The sequence below is a fragment of the Drosophila persimilis genome, unplaced genomic scaffold, assembly GCF_003286085.1.
Source record: "Drosophila persimilis strain 14011-0111.01,24,50 unplaced genomic scaffold, DperRS2 tig00000191-arrow-pilon, whole genome shotgun sequence".
Classification (NCBI taxonomy): domain Eukaryota; kingdom Metazoa; phylum Arthropoda; class Insecta; order Diptera; family Drosophilidae; genus Drosophila; species Drosophila persimilis.
In genome coordinates this window covers 1,591,374-1,611,960 of record NW_020825298.1, presented here as the reverse complement: position 1 = coordinate 1,611,960, position 20,587 = coordinate 1,591,374, and the positions used below count along the sequence as shown (strand labels likewise).

Here is a 20,587-nt window from a genome sequence, read left to right as displayed (position 1 = left end):
TAATTAGTTGCGAATTTTGTGGTTTAATTGTGGGCCTTACCTGTTGCCGAAAACAACAGCAGAGCAGAGAGCGGCGACACAGTGCGCCACAAGAGTTAATGCCCATTGACAGTTATAACGGATGCACTTGAGCGTTGACGTGCAACGTCGTCATCTGTCTGCCGTTGTCATTGTGGCTGTTAACAAGCATTCGAGCGAGCGAGCCATCCATCCAGCCATCCATCCAACCGCTTGGCTTCGAAAAATTGCTCATTGTAGTCGTTCCCGGGGCCTGGCACACACGGCGCGCCGCTCAATGTCATGGGAGCCGTTCAGCAGCCGCATCATCATCTACATCAGCATCCCCACATCGGTTTCGCACATCTTTACTCGCACGCCTTTAATTGTTGCATCGCCGGGGCTGCTGTTCCCTCAGTTGAGTGCATGTGCTGCTTATTGTGACGCCGCCGACGCCTGTCAATTGATAAAAGTAGCAGCCGCATAGTGGCAGAGATACACAGGTAGCAGGCAGTAGCAGAGGCGGAGGTGGAGGCGGAGGCAAAAGTGCAGGAGGCACAGACGGCGAAGGCAGCAACCGACGACAGCGACTGGCGGCTGAATCTATTGTTTAGCAAGGCCGTTAGCGTTGCATGGCGTGAAGCGAGCAATTGAAAACTAAAAACAACATAGAACCTCCACGAGCAGTAGATGATGATGATGGTGGTGCGGGCTGCGGCTGCGAAGCTACTGCCTTGTGGCTGGCGGTGGTGGCCCGATACGAATCTGCCCAAAACAATTCTCAGCCGAACTTGAACTTGACAGCCGTCTGCCCCGTGTTCACACCTTCCTGCAGGGTCGTAGAGCACTTTGAGTGGCTTTTCACGGACTCCATTGTGCGGCTCATTAAGCAGCCACAACAAAAGAAATTAAATTGGTCGTAAACGAGGAAATTAAGAAAACGGCGGCTTTTTCGCGCGATAAACAATGGAAGGCAATCGATAGTCGAAGTGTTAATTAATACTAGTGCTGGTAAAGGCCGTATTCCACTACCCTTTAATACCGATATAGCATGAAACACAAGCAATACGATACACTTGGATTAGGTTATTATTATATATTATATATATATACATATATATATATATTATATTATTATATACATACTTCAAAATTATTACTGCAGCATTGATCGTATTTATGAATTGATAGGTTTCCTATTGCTGCGCGCAGTCACACAAGGAAAATGCTCAATCTTCAATTGATCAATCACTTTAAAAATCCCCAATGTATTATAAAATAATCGCTTGCAAATAAAACACAACATATTACGAACTTTTAACAAGTATTACATTATTTGGACTGCTGTAAATGCAGATCGATAATGGCCGTTATGACAATAGACTTTGCTAACCGACTAACGCTTGGCAGAAAAATTAGCAAAGTCTAATGGCATAACAGAAAACAATTTGTTGATTTAATTCATAAGTTTATTTTTCAGCTAAATGCATTTAACATTTGCTGATATGTGGAGTCATTATAAATAAATTGAACAACTTAAAAAAGTGTTCACATTCATTTAAATACATATGTATGCGATAGAGAAGCTTGTTTACTTATTGCAGACAGATATCAAATTGTACAAGGTGGTCTGCTTACTCTCTTTCGGGTATCTACTGAGAGCGGTGTGACGTCATATCTGATGAAACAGAAAAACAATTTTGCTGTTGTGCTAAAAAATACCCTAAAAAATACCCCAAAAGAGAGTGCGTTGCGGGAGCAGACCACTTGGAATAATTTTAGCATGTTACAGCCACTGATCAATAGTTTATTTTAATAAACTGTTTAATTGAACTTGTTCTGAAAGGAGACGCACAACGCAATTGGAAAAAAATGTATTGGATTGGATTATTACTTGGATTCGTCAGTGCGTTAGTGTATTTACGGTATATTTTCGACATGAGAAGGTATATTTTGGTATATTTCTGAGGGTCGGACGGTATATTTTAGAGACTGCGCACAACGTTATTGGAAAGAAAAAACCAAATTGGAGTTGGAAGCTGGAATTGCCGCCATTTAATGACTATATTTGAAAAATAGAAACCACGACGCAGGAAATCAAATTAAACCAGATACAAAAATAGAAGTATCCATTTGTACACATGAACATATAGCAGCAGCAATGCGACAAATGTGTATGTGCCAGTGTGTGAATATAGAAGAAACTAGTTTTAATTCATTTTGCTGGAGCACAAAAAGGTCTTAAGTGACAAACGTGTTTCCCAGAGCCTATATCTAATGTTTGTAACACTCGAGCGGGCAGAAACAGACAAACGCCACTGCCGCTGCTGCTGCCGCTGTCGGCAGTCGAGAGTTTTGGCTAAGAAAATATGGCAAACGGCAAACAACTTTTGTTTTGTTAAAAGTAAAATCAGCCAAGTGTAACAATTAAGTGGCGGCAAACAACGCCAGACCAGCAACAGGCAGTAGCACTACTACGCTCCCATACCAGCGTCGTGAATGTCTCTATGGAATGGCTGTAGCCTGGTGCGATCGCATCGTGCCCATATGGACCACATCGTGGTTGAGAAATCTACCAAATCGCTGTCTCTCTCTGTGCCCTGTGTTTGGGTGGAAGAAGAAGCTCAGGCCGGTGCTGCCGGTGCTACGCCTGCTACGTTTTCTGTATATAATTTGAATTTAAATTAGTTTAAACCTGATTGTGCCCCTGCCCCACCTGTCCCGCTAGTTGTAGAGGTTGCAGCGAAGGTTGCCATTAGAGGGAATTGGGGTTAAGCTGCAGGCTTCCTCCGGCATTTGTGCGTGTAATTAAACTAACACCACAATTCTTTTGACTCGCCCACAGGTACATTCACAATATTCACAACAACCGCAACGTATCCAGACAAATTTGAGAAAGAACAGTCGATTTCGTGGCGAGGTATTCTTCCTGAACCTCGAGGATGGCTACTTCGGATGCCAGGTCAACGAGTCGACAGACTATTTGCAATTATACGAACTATCGAAACTATGCGACGGCAATCAAGACTGCTATCTTGGTTCCGATGAGCAAAACAAAGAGCTCAAATGCACAAGTGAGTAATCTACGAATGCATATCTGCTGTTCTGGATAATCTAACATTATGTTTCAATCTCCCTCTCTCTGTTTAGATGACTGTGATAAGGACGGCACAGTGTGCACACATGGCGCGTGTTTGAATGGCGTCTGCCATTGCAACGATGGCTATGGCGGCTGCAATTGCGTTGACCTAGGTGAGTGGCTTCGGCTGGCTGGGGCTTCTTCTCCTTTTACATAACCGTTACCAAATCTCTTTTCAGATGAGAACGAATGCAAACAGCATCCATGCGATGTGTTTGCCCATTGCACAAACACATTGGGCAGCTATACGTGTACCTGCTTTCCGGGCTATCGTGGCAATGGTGTTCACTGTGAAGGTAAGTGCCAGTCCCCAGTCCACAGCTCTACAGCACTACAGTCTTTTGCAGTTTCTTTGTATTTGTTGGCATAATGATGGTCCAGCCAACAAATGATTGTTGTTGCCGTTTTGTACTTCCGTCAACGTCGTCGTCTCTTTTTCTTGGCCCAGACTCTAGGCCAGGCAGCACTTTGGGCTAACGGTTTATAGCAGGTCTCAAGTACCAGCCTCCAAAGCCAAAGAAAATGTAACAAAAGACGCGCCAAACAATAATATGAAAGCTTTTCTCAGTCGCCACGAACTGTGGGCTCCCTGAAGATAGAGAATAGAGTATACTTATCTGCGAGGTAATAATAATGACCGTGTAGCGATTACACTTGAGTGCCGCCTCCCCGCCAGACATTGTAGCAGCGGCAGCAGCAGCGAACCCAGGCCCAGGGTTACACGATCGTACATGCACTCGCAAATAGCACAGATTAAGCTCTGGAAAAATCGGAGCTTCGAGTAAATATATCTTCATCGGTTTCCGTTGATCTGTATCCTGTGCACTCATTTCGTTTGCTCGTTATGCTCGCAGCAGGACCCCGAAAAAACCTTCGAAAAGACCACCTGTTCCCTCCGACCAAGAACCGGCTGCCGTAATTGGACCTGGCTCTAATGTTACCTAATAAAAAGCCATCAAAAAGCAGCCAGAAAGAAGAGCAATAATAACTAGAAAAAGTGTAAAGAACGCAGAGATTCTTTCTTCTCTTCTGAGATTTTTCCTATAGACGATGATGATGGTGATAATGATGCTGCTGCTTCTACGGCTGCTTCTTCAGATGATGACGATCGTTGTGGTTGAGAAGAGAATAAGGAGAAGAAAGAAATCCAAAACAATATAAAGCCACAGACATTTGTAGCAATGCTTTCGCGCCATGCAACACACATGTGTGTGTGTGTGTGTGTGTGTGTGCATGTGGAAGATGTCTGTTAGAAGTGGAGGAATCAGTGTCATGTAATCTGACCCCAAACATGGACACGCCAGAACTTTCAACACCCTGGAGAGAGGGAGAGGTGGCGCACCATGTGTGCCCCAACACACCGGCATTACCCCACTGGGTATGAAGACGTTGCCAAGATTCTAGATTAAATGTGACCACTGCTGCTCCTACGTCTCCTACGTTCAGTAAAAGCGGGCAGGCATGCATAAATTCTGAGCCAGCGACGTGTAACGCCAGCATCGCATTTCAGTCATTTCAGTCGGCATTATCTAATTCTCTTCTATAGAAACTTTTTCGCATATTATGCATGATCCCATGGATCATGAAGATCATCATGATGATTGGGATGCACGTTGCATTGGGGACAGGGGCCTCTGTAGCTCTCTCTCTCTCTCTCTCTCTGTCTGGCCTTTGCTCTGCTCTGGACTTATCCAGAACCTCGTCAAATTGTCTGTAATCATCTGAATTAGTTTTAAATATGCTGGGAAAGCTTTCAGCGCTCTGCACATGTGCGTGGAATAGATGTACCTTCATCAGGGGCACGCACACGGTATGCGTTCCCAGAGAGTCTGCCGGGGACAGAGCGGGTGCTCTCTTAAACACACAATTAAATGTTGATGTAGTGCCAGTAGCCGGGTTTTATAATTATAGATTTGAGGTTTAATTTATTTAAAAGTATCAGATTGAGACTGAGATTGAGCGTTTCCCCTTTGAATATTTTAGCAGTGGCTTGATATAGGGAGCAGCTCTCTTCTGCTGATGCCCCGTTTCGATAAGAAATGGTAGTGGGATTCCCTTAAGAGTCGCCCAAACAAAGTTCATAAACTTGAACAATAGTTTGACAGGCAAAACACATACTTTTTCCCACTCGTATAGCCATAAAAATTGGTAATCATAGTGCCTGAATGTGGGAAAACGCAATTCCAATGGTTGAGGAAGTCTCACTTTCCCACTTTTAGCCTCAGTGGACAGTGCTCTATTATTACCATTCTCTGAAGACTCTCCAATATTCCAACTATCCTTGTATCCCAGCAAACGTATCAGATCCCCCAGATCTCTTTTAAAAAGAAACGAATATTCCCCTCTATCGTGCGATGAATGGTGCATTCAGTCCACAAATGTGTACCGCAGGCGGCTCGGCTCCAAAGTGTAACCGAATGTGTCCCCCAATGTTATGTAAATCCTGTTTTGCATCAAGTTCACCCAATAAACTTTGCAACAAATCACATTGCCGTCGTCTTGGTCTTGGCCTGACAAACCTACTCTACGCTCCTTGGCTTAGAGACACATTTTGCGTCGGATGGAGGCACCGGCACCGACACCGGGCACCAGGCACAGAGTCACCAGCCTCCAGCATGAGTACAGAGATATGTACCTGTTTTCCTGTTTAGTATTTGGTTGCTTATTTTTTCTTTTCATGCCTCTAACGGTAGTTGGTGGCAACACCTGTTTTTAGACTCGATGGTGCATTATTTCATGTTCATAACTCAAATGGGTTCGATCCAGCAATGGCGATGGCACGGCGCTGGCTTCGTTAACGCATCGCAAAAGTCCAGTTATGCAATGACTGTTGAAAAATGATAAATCCACACGCACGCTCACAGTCGTAAAATCGCGCCACAGATAGAGACCTATATCTGGCCTATCGATCCTTCTAATGCATTTGTCTTGCAGCCACAGCCACAGCGGCAGCCCCAGCCCCAGCCCGAGCCACAGCCACAGCTACAGCACTCCGCGTGCAATAAATGGAATGAGCCTCTCGAATAGAGTGCTAAAATTTATATCCAAAGACAACAAGGAAAAAACACGCTCAAAAAGAGTCGAGAACACCCTGAAAGAGAGGATAGTATGATTTTAGGCAGATGTTTGTGACGCAAAGAGGGTATCATATACAAAGGTCGTAAAGTAGATAGATCTTAGAAATAACAAGAGCTCTTGGCTGTTTATTTATGATTACCACCTTTACTTCCACTAGTATTTCATACAATTTCCATAGGAAGGATCGGTTGATAAACCAATCTCTGTATGAAAGGGTATCCACTGCTTCAGACCCTCTACAGCTGTGGCCTTTTGCTATTGGATTTGTCCGCTCGAGCCGAACGATCGTTCGCGCTGTCCGCCGCCACGTTCACCGGCTGGCAGGCGGCTGCTCCCTTTCGTTTCGCTAACTGGGGCAGATCATTAAAACGGATAAAATAGATTGTGCCCACGTAGCAACGCCGTCACAGTCGCGATCGCAGCACCAGCAACAGCTCCAGCACCAGCTCCAGGTCTGTGGCGGTAGCATTGTCGGCGCTTAATGCCGCCGCCTGTCCTCAAAAGCCGCAAACGGCACTGGCACTGGCACTGCCTCCAATGTGGGACTCTCGATTGCCTCCAACCTCGACTTCAACTCCAGGGCGGACTTCAATCCGTCGTCGTCTTTGGGGCTGGGCAACGCACCAGTTGGAGATCAACGTCAGATGATAAGCCCTGGCTTTTTTTATACTATACGAGTACTATATCTTTTTTTTGGTTCAGAACATACGCGTCGTCGATTGTCGGTGGCTTCTTATTATTTTTTGTCTTATTTTTTGTATGTTTTTGTAGGTACTTTGCACTTTTTGCATATCAAAATGGCAGCAATTAATTCTCGTGTCGAAGCCGGCGCGCTGATAAGGCATGAAAATGGCTTTAAGCGTCGGCATTGACACGCCTAATTATACGAGCGTGTATTTGCCACATTTACGCACAAATGAGGGGCGTCTCCACCAAAGAGCAAAAGCCACCCATGGATCTCCAGCTCTACCTCTAGGTCTGAGCTCTAGCTCTATTTGTGGGTCCGGATCCGGCTGACATCACTTTGCCACTCGACCTTGATCTTAGAGCATATACTTAGTTTATGGAAAAACTTGCCGCATAATTGCGTAACAAATTGTTAACTAATTTTGGTTTTCTTTATTATGATTTCTTCGTCTCTTCCCCCCACCTCGTTTTGCTCGAGTTCAAGTTCAGAGTAGATTTGTGTGCCTTTTTTTCTGTATTCGTATTACGATTTATTCGAGCTGCTAATCATCGCCTGGCAGTGGAGCATGAAAGTCATGTCCGCTCGTAAATTTTATCTGTTTGTAGCCATAGTCAGCCTCATGTGGTTTTCGGATGCACTGAAAAATCATGGCACGAATGTCATAACTCAAATTGCACTGGATGCTAATTAAGTACACAATTACACAATTTATTGGATAGACGCCAGACAGACGAGACGGGACCATTGGAGACCAGACCATGCTTTATCTAATGTGCATATTAGATCAGTTGTTGCATTTCAGGTTTAGTTTTACAATAGTCTGATTGGTAATTAGTTTTAATTAGGGCAGTGCTTTATGAGAAGGCAAAATGTGCAAAGGCACCCATCGAAGGGAATAGAGCACTATTGATACCCCACTTCGTATCTTATTCATTAAACAATAGCTGCGATTGATATTTATCAATAAATGGCAAACTATTCTTCCTCTCAAGTTTTTTAGCTGTAAAAATGTTCCATAAGCAAAAGGATACAAGTGTACGTTTAAGTCCCAAAAAGATAGTGCAATTACAAATCGATAAATCAATTTTATATCCAAGCTATGGAATCGCAAGTTCTTTCGTTTGCCAAAATCTGAACGGAATATAAAATTAAATAATTATTTTAATTGTATATTCAATTATATCTGATTTTCTTTGAAGCAGGAAATCCCTACTGAGGCACACTCAACGCTCTCTGCGAGTATATAGAAAGTATACATAGGTACAAAATTGTATATAATACTTATAAAATAATCATCTAAGCATTTCCCTTGTGGTGTGTGTGTGTGTGTGTGTCTATATTTAATGACCAGATCACCGCACTTTAAAATGCCGCTTGAAAGAAATCTTGTTCTGACGATTATGGTCAGCATTTAGAGAGACGGACAGGAAATCCAAGAAGAAGCATGGCTCCGGGAATTATGTCAGCATCATTTCAGGCAATCGTTGGGTCTAATCACATTGAGTCACGCATATATTTGATTGCTTTTAAAGCGGTCAAATCTGGGCAGAATCTAGGCACGCCTACTGCCCCAAAACTAGAGAGCCAGCAAATTTGTGAACATCATTCTCAGAGGAGGCACAACTAATATTTACACTCAGCGTCTGAGACCAACAGGCTGTAAAAAGATCAGAGCTGGCAGGAGAGGCGCAACGGGGCATGCTACTAAGTTCATTAGACAGCCTTTGGTCAATGGCCCAACTCTGTCTCTGTCTTTGGCTCTGTCTCGGACCGTGTCTGGAATCGCGAGGAGGAACGGCGTGGCACGGGGACCTGCTGCTGTCGTCTTGCAGTCGCATTGCATAAAGTAATTAAACTGACATTGAAACTTAGAAGAACATAGAATGCTTCCTGCTTCTGGAAAAACTTCTGGACTCCGGGACAGCATGGGGATGGCAGATGGCAGTGGAGACTACTCGGTAGTCGACGAGGATGATGACATTGAGTAATCAGAGTTTGCAATTGCCACAAACATGGAATGCTGTCATATCAGTTGGTTGTTAAGAGCGAATACCAGTTTCGGCCGTACCCCGACCGAGAGGAGAGAGGAGGAGTGATGATCCTCTTAATTTATAAGCTAAAAACTAGTAATTATAACTGAACGACCAACTCGTTCTTGTTGTAATTATAAGGGACCCAAACCCTACACACATATGCCGATTCGCTGCTATCTATCTGCAGAGCTCGTCCTTGTCTTTGCCTTTTGCCAACTTTTGTATTTATGTCATATTAGCTATAAATGTACAACTTTTGCTTAGTCGCAGGCCCTCGGATGATTAATGGGCCCAGATTGCGGTCCCGGAGAACGGCTGCCGGCTCGTAGTCGGTCTGTTTCAATCCAGCTGTAGTGCCGCTTCATTGGCTCCGTGTCTTTCTCTCTGGCAATAGTCAATTCTCGATACGATTCGATGCGATACGATGCGATGCGCTGCGCTGCGCGCTATTGGAGCAGAAAGCTCTGAGCCACAGCTCATTCTCCGCATCCTCCTCCTTCCGCCAGAGAATCAGACAGCGGACATGAAAGGTTAGGTTGGATTCAGGCTTATGCAATTTGAGAGTTCTGGTGAATGTAGAAATCGATTCTCACTAAGAAATGTCGTTGATTAAGATTGTAATCATGAGATTTGTCTCTGTCTCTGAAGCGTTCTTAAGTCTCAATTTCTATGAACATTCTGAATGAATCTTTGGGATGCACTAAGACCGATTCTTTTTGAGAAGATTGATTACTATTCTCTTGGAGGTATCCAAATTTCTCTGTTTCTGTAGATTCGAATTGCAATGGTTTTAAATATTCTTCTACTGAATTGTCTAATTTCTATGATCTATGGTTGTCCCATTAACATTGGCCACACACCCATATCTACTCTTATTCGTATTCGTATCCAATTGCTATGAAAATGTATGCAACTGGTGCATCCTGTGCTCTGACATTGTCGTCGGGGCTTCCACTCGCGCGAATGACACTGAAATGTCATGCGTAATATGCAAATCTCGATGGCATCCATTGCCACATGGCTGGTACTCCATGTCCGATTCCCCGCGACTGTGAATGCGAGCAGAGCGCGCATTCAAGCGGCAAAATGCGTAGAGAGACCGGCAGTCAAAGCCAGAGCTAGAGCCAGAGCTAGAGCCAGAGCCAGAACACGTCTCTTGGATGGTGCCGCCTGCGTGGGGGGGCATGCAATAAATAAGTTGGAAGGTGGAAGATAATGTACTGCGTTTGGATTTTAATTACTTGTCATTTGTTGTGTAGCATCTTCGATTAATCACGGTCCTCCGTCGTATCTTCCTCTACTTGCAGACATTGACGAATGCCAAGATCCCGCGATAGCAGCGCGATGCGTGGAGAATGCCGAGTGCTGTAATCTGCCGTCGCACTTCCTGTGCAAGTGCAACGATGGGTACGAGGGCGACGGTGAAGTGCTCTGCACGGATGTGGACGAGTGCCGCAATCCGCAGGCCTGCCCCCCGAACGCCCAGTGCATCAACACGCCTGGGAACTACACCTGTGCCTGTCCCGAGGGCTTTGTGGGCGCCGATCCCTACAAGGACTGTCAGGACGTGGACGAGTGCACATATCCGAATGTCTGCGGACCCGGTGCCATATGTACGAATCTCGCGGGTAGTTATCGCTGCGACTGCCCGCCGGGATACGACGGCGATGGACGCGCCGACCAAGGATGCGTGGACCAGGACGAGTGTGCTCGATCTCCCTGCGGCCGCAATGCCAACTGTTTGAATAACGACGGCAGCTTCCGCTGCCTCTGCCCCGACGGCTACAGCGGGGATCCCATGCACGGCTGCGAGGGTGAGTGCAACAGATAGCCTAGAAGTTTAATCATCATTTGACATTTGACATTTACCATTTTGGTTGTATTTTTTGCACTTTTGTTTGTTTTTGAATTGGCGGCACCTACAAAATACCAAAACAAAATACCAACACGCACACATCACACACACAACATACCAACATTAATGCACCGCAAAATGCTACATTAATACCGAAACAAAACATAATACCAGATGTCGATGAATGCGCCACTAACAATCCATGCGGTTCGGGTGCTGAATGCGTGAACATGGGCGGTAGCTATCAGTGTCGTTGTCCCCTCGGCTTCGTCCTCGAGCATGATCAGAACGCAGAGCCACCTCTCGCCATCCTGCCACTGGGCTATGGCCAGGGGGAAGCCGATATCCAGACGGCGGTGGCTCCTGCCACATCGGGCGCGGGCTTGGCCTGCCTGGACATCGATGAGTGCAACCAGCCGGATGGCGTGGCCAAGTGCGGCACCAACGCCAAATGCATTAACTTTCCGGGCTCGTATCGATGTCTGTGCCCGAGTGGATTCCAAGGACAGGGCTATTTGCATTGCGAGAGTTAGTATTTATTGCCTGCTTTAGACATGCTTCGTCCCCAGGCTCTATTTTCCGTATTATAGTATATTCCGATGGAAATACTTGGTATTTTCAGATTTGTATTACACCTTTTATAGTAGTTTCAATCGTTTAAGCGATATTTGAAATATATTCCAGTGAAAATACCAAGTATATTCTTAGATATTACGGAATTTTCAGTATTATATTTAGTATTTAAATTGCAAAATACTGAAAAAAGAGCCTGAATATTTTTGTAACTCCACGAGGCTTGCAAGATCCGAGGGGATAAAACACCCGCATGGACTTGCAGACCTTGTGGGAGGCGCTTCCTCCTAAAATTCCCAATCCCTCCCACCCGCTAAATGCCTTTAAAGCTGCCTATTTTTTTTAGCAAGCTTCAAGCCTGAGCTTTTATGCTTTTCTAGCAGTTGCATGCTTTTCAGACAGCTTCCTCCTCGACACCCACTGTAGTCCTCCCTCCCACCTCTATCCCTTCTATATCTACAATACCTGTATCCAGTATCTCCTCCCGCTCCCCCACTTCACGCTATATGCTCCCTCGCCTGTCTATCATCCAATTTTGTATTGTTTTTGAATACTAATTTAATTAATTTATAAATATATTTAACCCAATCCCCCCAACCACCACCACCACCACCACAACCCGCCAATGAACCACGCGTTTGCCCCAAACACCCTGCCCCTCGACCGATCCAGACATCAACGAGTGTCAGGACAACCCGTGCGGCGAGAATGCCATCTGCACGGACACGATCGGAAGCTTTGTGTGCACCTGCAAGCCGGACTACACCGGCGATCCCTTCCGCGGCTGCGTGGACATTGACGAGTGTGCCGCCCTGGACAAACCCTGCGGCCAGCACGCCCAGTGCGAGAACACGGTTCCCGGGTACAACTGCAAGTGTCCGCAGGGCTACGACGGCAAGCCCGATCCAAAGGTGGCCTGCGAACAGGTGGATGTGAACATCCTCTGCCGCAGTAATTTCGATTGCACCAACAACGCCGAGTGCATTGAGAACCAGTGCTTCTGCCTTGACGGATTCGAGCCCATTGGCGCCAGTTGTGTGGACATCGATGAGTGTCGCACCCATGCAGAGGCTTGCGGCCAGCATGCCCAGTGCCTGAACACGCCCGGCTCGTATCGTTGCGACTGTGAGGCCGGGTATGTAGGCAGTCCCCCGAGGATGGCCTGCAAGCAGCCCTGCGAGGATGTCCGCTGTGGGCCGCATGCCTACTGCAAACCGGACCAGAACGAGGCCTACTGCGTCTGCGAGGAGGGATGGACCTACAATCCCAGTGATGTAGCCGCCGGTTGTGTGGACATTGACGAGTGCGATCTGCTGCATGGACCCTTTGGCAGCTGTGGCCAGAACGCCACATGCTCCAACACCGCCGGTGGTTACTCGTGCGCCTGTCCTCCAGGCTTCTCTGGAGATCCGCACAGCAAGTGCGTGGATGTGGACGAGTGCCGGACTGGCAGTAAATGCGGATCGGGCGCCGAGTGCGTGAACATGCCCGGCGGTGGATACACCTGTCGCTGTCCCGAACACACCATTGCCGATCCCGATCCTAGTGTGCGCTGCGTACCCATCGTGAGCTGCACGACCAGCGAGAACTGTCCCGGAAATGCCATCTGTGACGAAACGAAGCGTTGTCTGTGCCCGGAGCCGAATATAGGCAACGATTGCCGGCATCCGTGCGAAACGCAGGACTGCGGAGCCCATGCCCAGTGCATGCTGGCCAATGGTCAGGCGCAGTGCCTATGTGCACCCGGCTACACTGGAAATGCCGCTCTTCCCGGCGGCTGCAACGACATCGACGAGTGCCGGGCCAATCCTTGTGCGGAGAAGGCCATTTGCACCAACACAGCGGGTGGATATCTTTGCCAGTGCCCGGGCGGATCATCGGGCGATGCCTACCGCGAGGGATGTGCCACATCCAAGAGTGCAGGCTGTTCCGACGCGAATCCCTGTGCGGCTGGCGAGAGCTGCGTGCAGGATTCGTACACAGGAAACAGCGTGTGCATCTGCCGCCAGGGCTACGAACGCAATTCGGAGAATGGCCAGTGCCAGGACCTAGACGAGTGCTCCGCGCTGCGCGGAAAGCCAGCCTGCGGACTGAATGCCCTGTGCAAGAACCTGCCCGGAAGCTACGAGTGCCGCTGCCCGCAGGGCCACACCGGCAACCCCTTCATCATGTGTGAGATCTGCAGCACCGCAGAGTGCCAGTGCCAGGCGCCGTACAAGCTTCTGGGCAACAGCTGCGTCCTCGCGGGCTGCTCCAGTGGCGGCCAGGCCTGCCCCAGCGGTGCGGAGTGCATCTCCATTGCCGGTGGCGTGAGTTACTGCGCCTGCCCCAAGGGTTACCAGACGCAGCCGGACGGCACCTGTGCGGATGTCAACGAGTGCGAGGAGCGCGGCACCCAGCTCTGCGCCTTTGGAGCTCAGTGCGTGAATCAGGCCGGAGGCTACACCTGCCACTGTCCCGAGGGCTACCTGGGGGATGCCTACAACGGACTTTGTGCTCCGGCCCAAAGGAAGTGCGCCGCGGACAAGGAGTGTGCCAGCAATGAGAAGTGCATCCAGCCGGGAGAGTGTGTCTGCCCACCGCCGTACTTCCTCGATCCTCAGGACAACAACAAGTGCAAGAGCCCCTGCGAGCGATTCCCCTGTGGCATCAATGCCAAGTGCACGCCCTCGGATCCCCCGCAATGCATGTGCGAGGCGGGCTTCAAGGGCGATCCCCTGCTCGGCTGCACAGACGAGGATGAGTGCGCGCATTTGCCATGCGCCTACGGTGCCTACTGCGTGAACAAGAAGGGAGGATACCAGTGCGTGTGCCCCAAGGGATTCACCGGAGACCCGTACAAGAGCGGCTGCATCTTTGAGAACGGAACGCCCAAGAGCAAGTGCCTCAGCAACGAGGATTGCGCGAGTAATCTGGCCTGCCTCGACGGCAGTTGCCTGAGTCCCTGTGCCAGTCTCCTGTGCGGATCGAACGCCTACTGCGAGACCGAACAGCATGCGGGATGGTGTCGCTGTCGCGTGGGTTTCGTCAAGAATGCCGATGGCGAGTGCGTCTCCCAGTGCCAGGACGTGATCTGCGGCGAGGGAGCCCTGTGCATACCCACCAGCGACGGACCCACCTGCAAGTGCCCGCAGGGACAGCTGGGGAATCCCTTCCCCGGCGGCAGCTGCAGCACGGATCAGTGTACGGCCTCGCGGCCTTGCGACGAGCGTCAGATCTGCATCAACGGACGCTGCAAGGAGCGCTGCGATGGGGTCGTCTGCGGCATTGGAGCCACCTGCGACAAGAACAACGGAAAGTGCGTCTGTGAACCGAACTTTGTCGGCAATCCTGATCTCCTCTGCATGCCGCCCATCGAGATGGCCAAGTGCTCGCCAGGCTGCGGGGACAATGCCCATTGCGAGTACGGATTGGGACAGAGCCGATGTGCCTGCAATCCGGGAACATATGGCAATCCCTACGAGGGCTGTGGCGCTCAGAGCAAGAATGTCTGCCAGCCGAATAGCTGTGGTCCGAACGCGGAATGTCGCGCTGTGGGAAACCACATCACGTGCCTCTGTCCGCAGGGCTTCAGCGGCAATCCCCATGTGGGCTGCCAGGACGTGGACGAGTGCACCAACAAACCGTGCGGCCTAAATGCCGCCTGCCTCAACACTGCCGGTGGCTTCGAGTGCCTCTGCCTGTCCGGACACGCCGGAAATCCCTACAGCAGCTGCCAACCCATCGAGAGCCGGTTCTGTCAGGATGCAAACAAGTGCCAGTGCAACGAGCGCGTGGAGTGCCCCGATGGCTACAGTTGCCAGAAGGGACAGTGCAAGAACCTCTGCTCCAAGGCGGCCTGTGGACCGCGTGCCATCTGCGATGCTGGGAAATGCCTCTGCCCCATGGGCTACATCGGAGATCCGCATGATCTCAGCGAGGGATGCAGCGTGCGCGGCCAGTGTGGCAACGATGCCGACTGCCGTCACACGGAGATCTGCTTCCAGCTGGGCAGGGGTCTGCGCAAGTGCGTGGATGCCTGCTCGAAGATCCAGTGCGGTCCCAATGCCCTCTGCGTGGCCGAAGATCATCGCTCGTCGTGCATCTGCTCCGACGGTTTCTTCGGCAATCCGAGCAATCTGCAAGTGGGCTGCCAGCCGGAACGGACGATACCCGAAATGGAGGACAAATGCAAAACGGACAAGGACTGCGAGCGCGGCTTCGGCTGCCAGACTTCATCGGCCCATGGCACTCGGGATTGCATTAATCTATGCTCGAATGTGGTCTGCGGACCGAACGAGCTGTGCAAGATCAATCCCGCGGGACATGCCAACTGCAATTGTGCCGAGAGCTTCGTGTGGAACCCGGTGGTCTCCTCGTGCGAGAAACCCTCGCTGCCCGACTGCACCAGCGATGCCAACTGTCCGGATGCCTCCGCCTGTCGCCCGGACGTCCTGGGCGTGCTCAAGTGCGTGGCCATCTGCGATTCCTTCACCTGTCCGGCCAATGCCATTTGCGTGGCCCGGCAGCACCAGGGACGCTGCGACTGCCTCAACGGTTTTGTGGGAAATCCCAACGATCGGAATGGCTGCCAGCCGGCGCAGAAGCATCAGTGCCGCAGCCATGCCGAGTGCCAGGAGTCGGAGGCCTGCATCAAGGACGAGACCACCCAAACGCTGAGCTGTCGCCCAGCCTGCGAGTCGGTCAAGTGCGGCCCCCGTGCCGTCTGCATCACGAACAACCATCAGGCCCAGTGCCAGTGTCCGCCCGGACCATTCGCCGGCGATCCGTACGATCCGTTCAATGGCTGCCAGAGCGTGCCGTGTGTCTACAATCACGACTGTCCCACCACCCAAATGTGCAACCGAATGACCCACACCTGCTTCGATGTCTGCGATGAGGAGTCGTGTGGCGAGAATGCCATCTGCTTGGCCGAGGATCATCGCGCCGTGTGCCAGTGCCCTCCCGGATTCCGTGGCGACCCACTGCCCGAGGTGGCTTGCACCAAACAGAGCGGCTGTGCCGCAGGAACCTGTCATGCATCGGCCATTTGTGAGGTCACACCCGAGGGACCCGTGTGCAAGTGTCCGCCTCACTTCGTGGGCGAACCCAAGAGCGCGGGCTGCCGTCCGGACGGCCAGTGCCCCAATGGGGATGCCGACTGTCCGGCCAACACCATCTGCGCGGGCGGACGCTGTCAGAATCCGTGCGATAACGCCTGCGGATCGAATGCCGAGTGCAAGGTCGTGAACCGGAAGCCCGTCTGCAGTTGTCCGCTGCGTTTCCAACCCATCTCCGATTCGGCCAAGGACGGATGCGCCCGCAGCGCCTCCAAGTGCCTGACCGACGTGGACTGCGGCGGAGAGCTGTGCTTCAACGGCCAGTGCCGCATCGCGTGCCGGAACTCGCAGGACTGCTCCGACGGCGAGAGCTGTCTGAACAACGTCTGTGTGGTGGCCTGCCTGGACCACAGCCAGTGCGCCAGTGGCCTGGCCTGCGTGGAGGGTCACTGCACCATCGGCTGCCGCAGCAACAAGGAGTGCAAGCAGGACCAGTCCTGCATCGAGAACAAGTGTCTGAATCCGTGCCAGTCCGGCAACAGTTGCGGCCCTAATGCCCTCTGCAACATTGCCCAGCACCGGAGTCAGTGCAGCTGTCCGGAGGGATTCGAGGGCAATCCCACGCCCGAACAGGGCTGCGTGCGAGTGCCCGCTCCCTGCCTGGCCAGCAATCAGTGCCCCAACGGACACATGTGTATTGGCAACCAGTGCAATCTCCCCTGCACCAAGACCTCCTCCTGCGCGATTGGAGAGCGCTGCTATCAGCAGGTGTGCCGCAAGGTCTGCTACACCAGCAACAACTGTCTGGCCGGGGAGATCTGTAATGCGGATCGCACCTGCCAGCCAGGATGCGACTCCGACGCGGACTGCCCGCCCACAGAGCTCTGCCTCACTGGAAAGTGCAAGTGCGCCAGCGGATTTATTGGCACGCCCTTTGGCTGCTCCGACATCGACGAGTGTACGGAGCAGCCGTGCCATGCCAGTGCCCGGTGCGAGAATGTGCCCGGTTCTTATCGCTGTGTGTGTCCCGAGGGTACCGTCGGCGATGGATACACCAAGCAGGGCTGTTCCCAAGGGCGGCAATGCCACCAGCCGGACGATTGTGCCAACAATTTGGCCTGCATACAGGGCAAGTGCACGGATCCGTGCCTGCAGACCGTGTGCGGAGCCAATGCCCATTGCCAGTCGGAAGGACACGAGGCTCAGTGTAGCTGTCCTGCTGGATATCTAGGTGATCCAAATGATACAGGAGTCGGCTGCTTCAAGGTCGAGTGCATCGATCATGTGGACTGTGCCAGCGATCGTGCCTGCGATGCGGAGACGAATCGCTGCATCAAACCCTGCGACCTAACCGGCTGCGGCAAAGGAAACTGCGAGGTGTCCGACCACAAGGCGGTATGCGCCTGCTACGAGGGATACCAACTGGTCAGCGGAGGAGTGTGCGAAGATATCAACGAGTGTCTGTCGCAGCCCTGCCACAGCACGGCCTTCTGCAACAATCTGCCTGGAAGCTACAACTGCCAGTGCCCCGAGGGACTCATCGGAGATCCCCTGCAGGCCGGATGCCGGGATCCCAGCGAATGCCTCAGCGATGTCGACTGTCCCGCAACCGCCAGTTGCCAGAATTCCCGATGCCGCAGTCCCTGCGAACGGCAGAATGCGTGCGGCATCAATGCCAACTGTCAGGCTCAAAGCCACCAGGCCGTGTGCACCTGCTCCGTGAATTCCCGCGGAGATCCTCTCGTCGAGTGCGTACACATCGAGTGCTCGGACAACGATGACTGTGGCGGGGACAAGGCCTGCCTGGATGCCAAATGTATTGATCCTTGCTCTCTGCCCAATGCCTGCGGAGCCCAGGCTCTCTGTTCGGTCCAGAATCACATCGGAGTCTGTGCCTGCGAGTCGGGCAGCACCGGAGATGCCAAACAGGGATGTGTGCCACTGCAGTACTGCCAGCAGGATGCGCAGTGCGCACAGGGAAGCATTTGCTCGCATGGAATTTGCAGCCCCCTCTGCAGCACCAACAGGGATTGCATCTCGGAGCAGTTGTGCCTTCAAGGCGTCTGCCAGGGCACCTGTAAATCCAACACGACCTGTCCCCAGTTCCAGTTCTGCTCGAACAACATCTGCACTAAGGAGCTGGAGTGCGGCGCCAATACGGACTGTGGCGAGGACGAGACCTGCCAGATGGATGCCTACGGACGTGCCCGCTGTGAGCCCGTGTGCCTCGGTCGTGCCGCCTGTGGCCGCAATGCCGAGTGTGTGGCTCGCTCCCACTCTCCGGACTGTATTTGCAAGGATGGGTTCTTTGGGGATGCCAAGTCGGGCTGCCGCAAGATCGAGTGCAGCAGCGACGAGGACTGTTCGAACGACAAGAGCTGCGACAATAATATGTGCAAGATCGCCTGCCTGATAGGCCAGCCCTGCGGGGACAACGCTCTCTGCACCACGGAACACCATCAGCAGGTGTGCCACTGCCAGCCCGGCTTCAGTGGCGATCCCCGCGTACGCTGCGATGTCATTGACTTTTGTCGCGATGCTCCGTGCGGACCCGGTGCCCGTTGCCGGAACTCGCGCGGCTCCTATAAGTGTAGCTGTCCCCCCGGCCTCGTTGGTGACCCGTATAATGAGGGCTGTCGCAGCTCCGTGGAGTGCGAGACCAACGAGGACTGTCCCCCGCATGCTGCATGCACCAAAACTAACGGCGTGGCCAAGTGTCACGATGTCTGCGCACAACTGCAATGTGGCCCCAACGCGGAATGTGTTCCGAAGGGCCACATCGCTCACTGTGCATGCCGCATGGGCTACGACGGCCAACCCGCTGACCGGGTGGCCGGCTGTAAGCCATTGCCCGTTCCCTGTCAGGTCACCGGCGACTGTCCCACAAACACCTACTGCTCGGATAGCGTCTGCAAACGTAAGTACTCTCCACGCACCCTTGCCTGCAAAAACCCCACCACCGACTCTACCACCTTCCGACTGCAAAACTCTACTGCAAACAATTGCATTCGAATGCAGGTGTACCTGAACGAGTAAAGTCTTTTTACCTATCTTCTTATTAGTACCTACTTACTCACTTACTTACCAAAAACTAGCACAGAAATCTATACCAGAGATGTTGTGGCATTCAATGGGGGTATTATTTTTATTACTTCTTTTTCTAAATAACTAGTATCATAAAAACCATACATATTTAGCGTTTCATCGTAAAAATAACAGAATCTTTCAAAGCGAATTCTTCAAAACGAATGTAGCTGTTCACTTAGGGGAAATTTTTACTGCGATCACCCGAAAGTGATAGCAGAAAACGAACGAAAGCTGTGAGGTACATCACAAAGCAACTGTACAGTGGGCTGCGTAATTAACAAACAATATTAGAGCATTACTTTAGGGTACGCCAATGACTATGAATTATCGATTTAATAGCTAATAAGTATGATAAGGAAAATAATTGATTCTTTGTTGGAAATTATATCAAAGAGGGAAAGCATTCACAAATTAACTTTACAAACGCATCAAGTATTCCACAATAACTGATAAATATACGATTTAGATTCCTTTGCAAACCCTCAAGTGTGTCACAACATCTCAAGAAACTACCATAACTACTAGATACTTACTTCAAAACCTTGGACTGGCCTCGATGCCCACGCATTAAACCAAACGCTAACTCTAACTCTTAGACTAGATGCAAACTTAACTACAAATTACACACAAACGACAACACACGCCGAACACGAACGTTGCAAGAGACGGGAACTTAACCTCCTATAGAATTCAAGTCAATTAATTCTCTCTCTCTGATTTTCCCTATAAATATAGCTGCCTGCGTGCTGGACACCGAGTGTGGGCCGTCGGAGGTGTGCCAGGGCGGCCAATGCTTCAATCCCTGTGTCCAGCCCCAGGCCTGCGGCCAGAACGCCGAGTGCGTGATGTTGAACCACCTTAAACAGTGCCACTGCCCGGAGGGTTTCACCGGAGACTCGTCGAAGGAATGTGTCCGGGTGCCAGTTGCCTGCGATGGTGACTGCTCGCCTGGCTACACCTGCCGCGACTCCATGTGCCTTCCTGTGTGCCACAACGATCTGGAGTGTGCCTCCAACGAGAAATGCTTGCGGGGCAATTGCATGCGTAGGTTCCCTTCCTTCCCTTCCATCTCACATGATTTTCATACCTAAATCTGAT

General features: G+C 50.9%; 1 protein-coding gene and 1 long non-coding RNA gene across 2 annotated transcripts in view; one reads left to right on the top strand and one right to left on the bottom strand.

The window, feature by feature from the left end:
* The window catches only part of LOC113565790, an 80,570-nt gene extending 79,571 nt beyond the window's left edge, over window positions 1-999 (bottom strand). The window contains exon 1 of the long non-coding RNA XR_003408793.1: window positions 41-999. This is a non-coding gene — a long non-coding RNA (uncharacterized LOC113565790). The remainder of the gene's footprint in view (window positions 1-40) is intronic.
* LOC6604583 overlaps window positions 1-20,587 on the top strand; it is a 97,096-nt gene that overhangs the window by 1,135 nt on the left and 75,374 nt on the right. The window contains exons 2-7 of the mRNA XM_026988946.1: window positions 2,843-3,071; window positions 3,148-3,249; window positions 3,316-3,432; window positions 10,243-10,749; window positions 12,036-19,319; window positions 20,225-20,533. Of these exons, the coding sequence (XP_026844747.1) occupies window positions 2,843-3,071; window positions 3,148-3,249; window positions 3,316-3,432; window positions 10,243-10,749; window positions 12,036-19,319; window positions 20,225-20,533 (8,548 nt within the window). The remainder of the gene's footprint in view (window positions 1-2,842; window positions 3,072-3,147; window positions 3,250-3,315; window positions 3,433-10,242; window positions 10,750-12,035; window positions 19,320-20,224; window positions 20,534-20,587) is intronic.